The 3,749-nt window shown below is 40.0% G+C and overlaps 1 protein-coding gene across 1 annotated transcript; it reads left to right on the forward strand.

Annotated features, from left to right (window-relative positions):
- The first annotated feature begins 940 nt into the window (after positions 1–940).
- On the forward strand, positions 941–1,885 carry LOC115829229 (olfactory receptor 52E4-like). The gene has a single exon (XM_030793289.1). It carries the CDS (start codon positions 941–943, stop codon positions 1,883–1,885), a length of 945 nt encoding a protein of 314 aa, XP_030649149.1.
- Positions 1,886–3,749: the final 1,864 nt, after the last annotated feature.

Below are 3,749 nucleotides of genomic sequence, written 5' to 3' on the forward strand. Positions count from 1 at the left end.
ACGAAAAACAAGTTCCCACTTACAGAAGTGTAGAAATTAGATCCACTATTAGTTTATGTGGACTCATATTCCATAATTATGTCCAGAGTGATGATACCATGCATTTTGTCATTATTTCAAATGGTTACAGTGTTGAGACTGTTTTGACAGCTTTGTAATCATCCACGCAGTTAAATCTCACATGTACAGCATGATAAGCACAGTGATTACATTTTCTCACACTGAGAAATAGGAAGAAAAAGAGAGGGCGTACTGACATCAGTGTGGAATGTTCTCATATATTAAGAATATTTATTTCCTGTGGTTTGGCATTATGTTTGAAAAACAAAAAAACATAAAAGAAAGAAACAAAATGTACACGTACAAGAGCTGAGATGAAAAAAAAAATCCACTGTTCACTACACATTTTCCAAGGACTATACAAAGAACCATGTTTTTTGGGTTTGGCACAAAACTGACACACTCCTTATACACACACATGGGATAATTCTTATTTCTTAAGTAACAAAATAAACAAATAGTCCTAAATAAAGCAGTAAGAGCATTGGAGTCCTTGATAAACACCCAGTCTAACTTCATCAAACCTACAGTGGGTCACAGTCTCTATAGCGACTGAAGTGGCTCTCCTGGGGTTTTTCCCAATTTCGAAGACAATATAAGAGTACATGACACTGTGGAGTGTCTCCATCAGAGGACAACAGATGAATTCATGACATATAATAGTTATGTAACTGAGTCAGTGTTTTTTCATTGCTTAAAGGAAATGAATAGAAACACATAAAGGGAAACAGGTGTGAATGTAAAAATTCTTTCGTCTTCTTGCATGTATTTAGCATGCAGACCATTTATAAGCCATAAAACTGCATCGCCACACGCATAGCATAGTATTCTTCAAACAAGGTGAATAACTCAGAAAGACCAGAAATTATAAACAGGCTACATGAAGTCAACTGACTCAAATGCTTCGTCTCTTTGGCGCATGGAGTCTCTAGGCATCCCTCCATCAGGGACCTACCCTGTATTCATAACAGGGCTCTTCACCTACTGCTTCATCCTAACCTGTAACATCACTGTTCTGTTGGCCATCGGCCTGGACCACCATTTGCACAAGCCCATGTATGTGCTACTCTTTAACCTGTCTGTTAACGATGTGCTGGGAGCCACAGCCCTGTTTCCACAGCTCATCTCCAGCATCTTATGGCAGAACCGTGACATTTCCCCAGCAGCGTGCCTGATCCAGGCTATACTCGTGCACATTTATGGTACAGGTGCCATAATCATCCTCTCTGTGATGGCGTATGATCGCTATGTGGCCATCTGCCGCCCACTGCTCTATCATTCAGTCATGACCCCCAGTAAACTGAGGACAATCATAGTGGCCATGTGGGCTTTTACCATCATTGTCATCGGAGTTCTGTTCCTCATGTTGACTCGATTTCGGTTCTGTCGAAATTTGATAACTGATACATTTTGCGCCAATCCTTCTCTGACAAAGATGATTTGTGAAGATACCAGTGCCAATAACTACTATGGTCTGGCGCTGACAGCTTTCCAAGTGGCATCAGTTGCTCTCGTGGTGTTCACCTACATCCAGATCCTAATTACCTGCTTGTTTAATAAGCAAGCAGACACAAAGAGCAAAGCCGTCCGCACCTGTGCAACTCACCTTGTGGTGTTTATTACGTATCAAATCAATGTATGTTTCTTTATTTTTTCCCACAGATTTCAGCAGGTATCACCCTACCTACGCAGGTCTGTGGGAGTTTCCATCTTAGTATTTCCACCCATTCTGAACCCCCTCATATATGGACTTAACACTAAAGAGATCAGGAGTAAGGTCATATATATGTTCAGAAAACACCATGTGTCCAGCCAAAAATGCTGAATTCTCGATTTTAAAGCCATTTGATGTAGAAATTCATCAACATTTACAGTAATCACGTGATGACACGGATAATAAAAAGTTTCATTTCCATTTTACTAGTTATGTAAAGACATAAAAAAACATATTCCTGACCAGATGTGTGTCTTTACGTGTTGTAGTGTTTACTGAACATTGTAAACTACATACAATAAACAAATAAAAATGTGTTTCTTTAATCTGAACAACCATTTCTACAAGCTTCCATGTGAAGAGTAACTTATATATTGTTGAGCCAGTCAAGAGGCCTCTAACCACCTAACAGCCTCATAGAACTGGAGTGCACTCCTCTATATCAGCAAACATACTCTGTCCTGTTGGACATTTGTGTTTGTGAAAATAATAAAAAGGTGCAGAGATGGATTTTGGTGCAGTCTTGTTTTATTGTGGCTCAGTGGTGGTTACACACAAAGAAGGAGAGGAGAGGATACGCTTCACCACAGAACTTTACTGTGCACAACATGTTACTGCGACTAAAACAAAGCAATGCCTTGGGCAAAGATATACAGTACACAAGCACCACAAGGACCTATGACCTTGTCTACCATAGATAAATGCACCTAAGATTCGGTAATATGGAACCATTATCCTCTGCTTAACCCTCAACTCCATGTCACGTGTGAATTACTATTTAGTTCTGTGAATGGGTGGATATATAGGAATACGGATATGGAGATACAGGGATGCATACATGTCGTATGTACACGTGGACATGTGAACATTCGTGTTTGGGGATGTCTTTGTGTGTGTGTCTCTAACTCTAACACTACAGAGAATATTTTACTTGGTCCCGCATCTCCCCCTTCCTGATCATTAAGAGTTCTAATTATTACTACTGATTAACATTAATATATGAGCAAATCATTCATCAAATCCTCTGTTCATATAACAGGTGGCCAATCCATTATCCATCTACATCCTCAGAGTGAGGAGGTCTAAAAGCTTCAATCTGTGTACCATGCGAAATGGGGAGGAACGTGTTATATTCAAACAGGAATTAAAGAAACTCTAACAAGCCTGTAGCTTGTCTGTCATTGCAGGGTAGTAATAGTTTGAATACCTCACCACTAAAGTCACCAAATGAGGTACAGGAACAGCACTGCTCCCAAAATCAACAGTAGGACATTTAACACATCATGAGCCATAGGCCACAACCCCCCCTAAGAGATTACTAAGCCAACTGAACATGTATCACCTTGGATGGACAGGAGATAGTCCAAAGCCAAGCGATTTTGTAAGATCAGCGTACAGTGAGACTGCAGAGCTACAGAGATGTTCCCTAGAGCAGCAACAGTGTCATGAGCAAGCTTCTCTATTTTATATAAAAATGCATAACACCGTAACTAGGAATTAATGCACCTCATACCCTTGTCCACCATATTTGGTCAAAGATAAAATGTTCTACACAACTTAATGAACTTCCAGTATCACAACGGTGTGTAGTCTTGGCTAATGTTAGTTGTATCATAACTGATGTCCTTAAATCATGATCAACACTGTGTCGCCAAGTAAAATTACCTTGTGATTGTGGTGTGAAAGTCAGAGTAATACCTGCAGGTTCATGCAATACCTGGAATGCCATCTGGTGACCAGGTGTGGTCAGTAAACACCATCAAATTTCAGAGGCTGAATGTCAAGCTAATAAGATTTGAGTACCATCAAGAAGACTAAAAGAGCGTTTGGTGTAACTTCCCACTTGAAGTATATGTGAATGACCATACTCAACGTCAGTCAATGTGACAAGTCATTTATGTGTCTGATTTGGGAAGCTACAGGAGTAATGGCTCCAGTTGACAAAAGTGATTAATGTATAGCAGCCGAGACCATG

This window comes from Chanos chanos, chromosome 16 (assembly GCF_902362185.1).
Source record: "Chanos chanos chromosome 16, fChaCha1.1, whole genome shotgun sequence".
Lineage (NCBI taxonomy): Eukaryota > Metazoa > Chordata > Actinopteri > Gonorynchiformes > Chanidae > Chanos > Chanos chanos.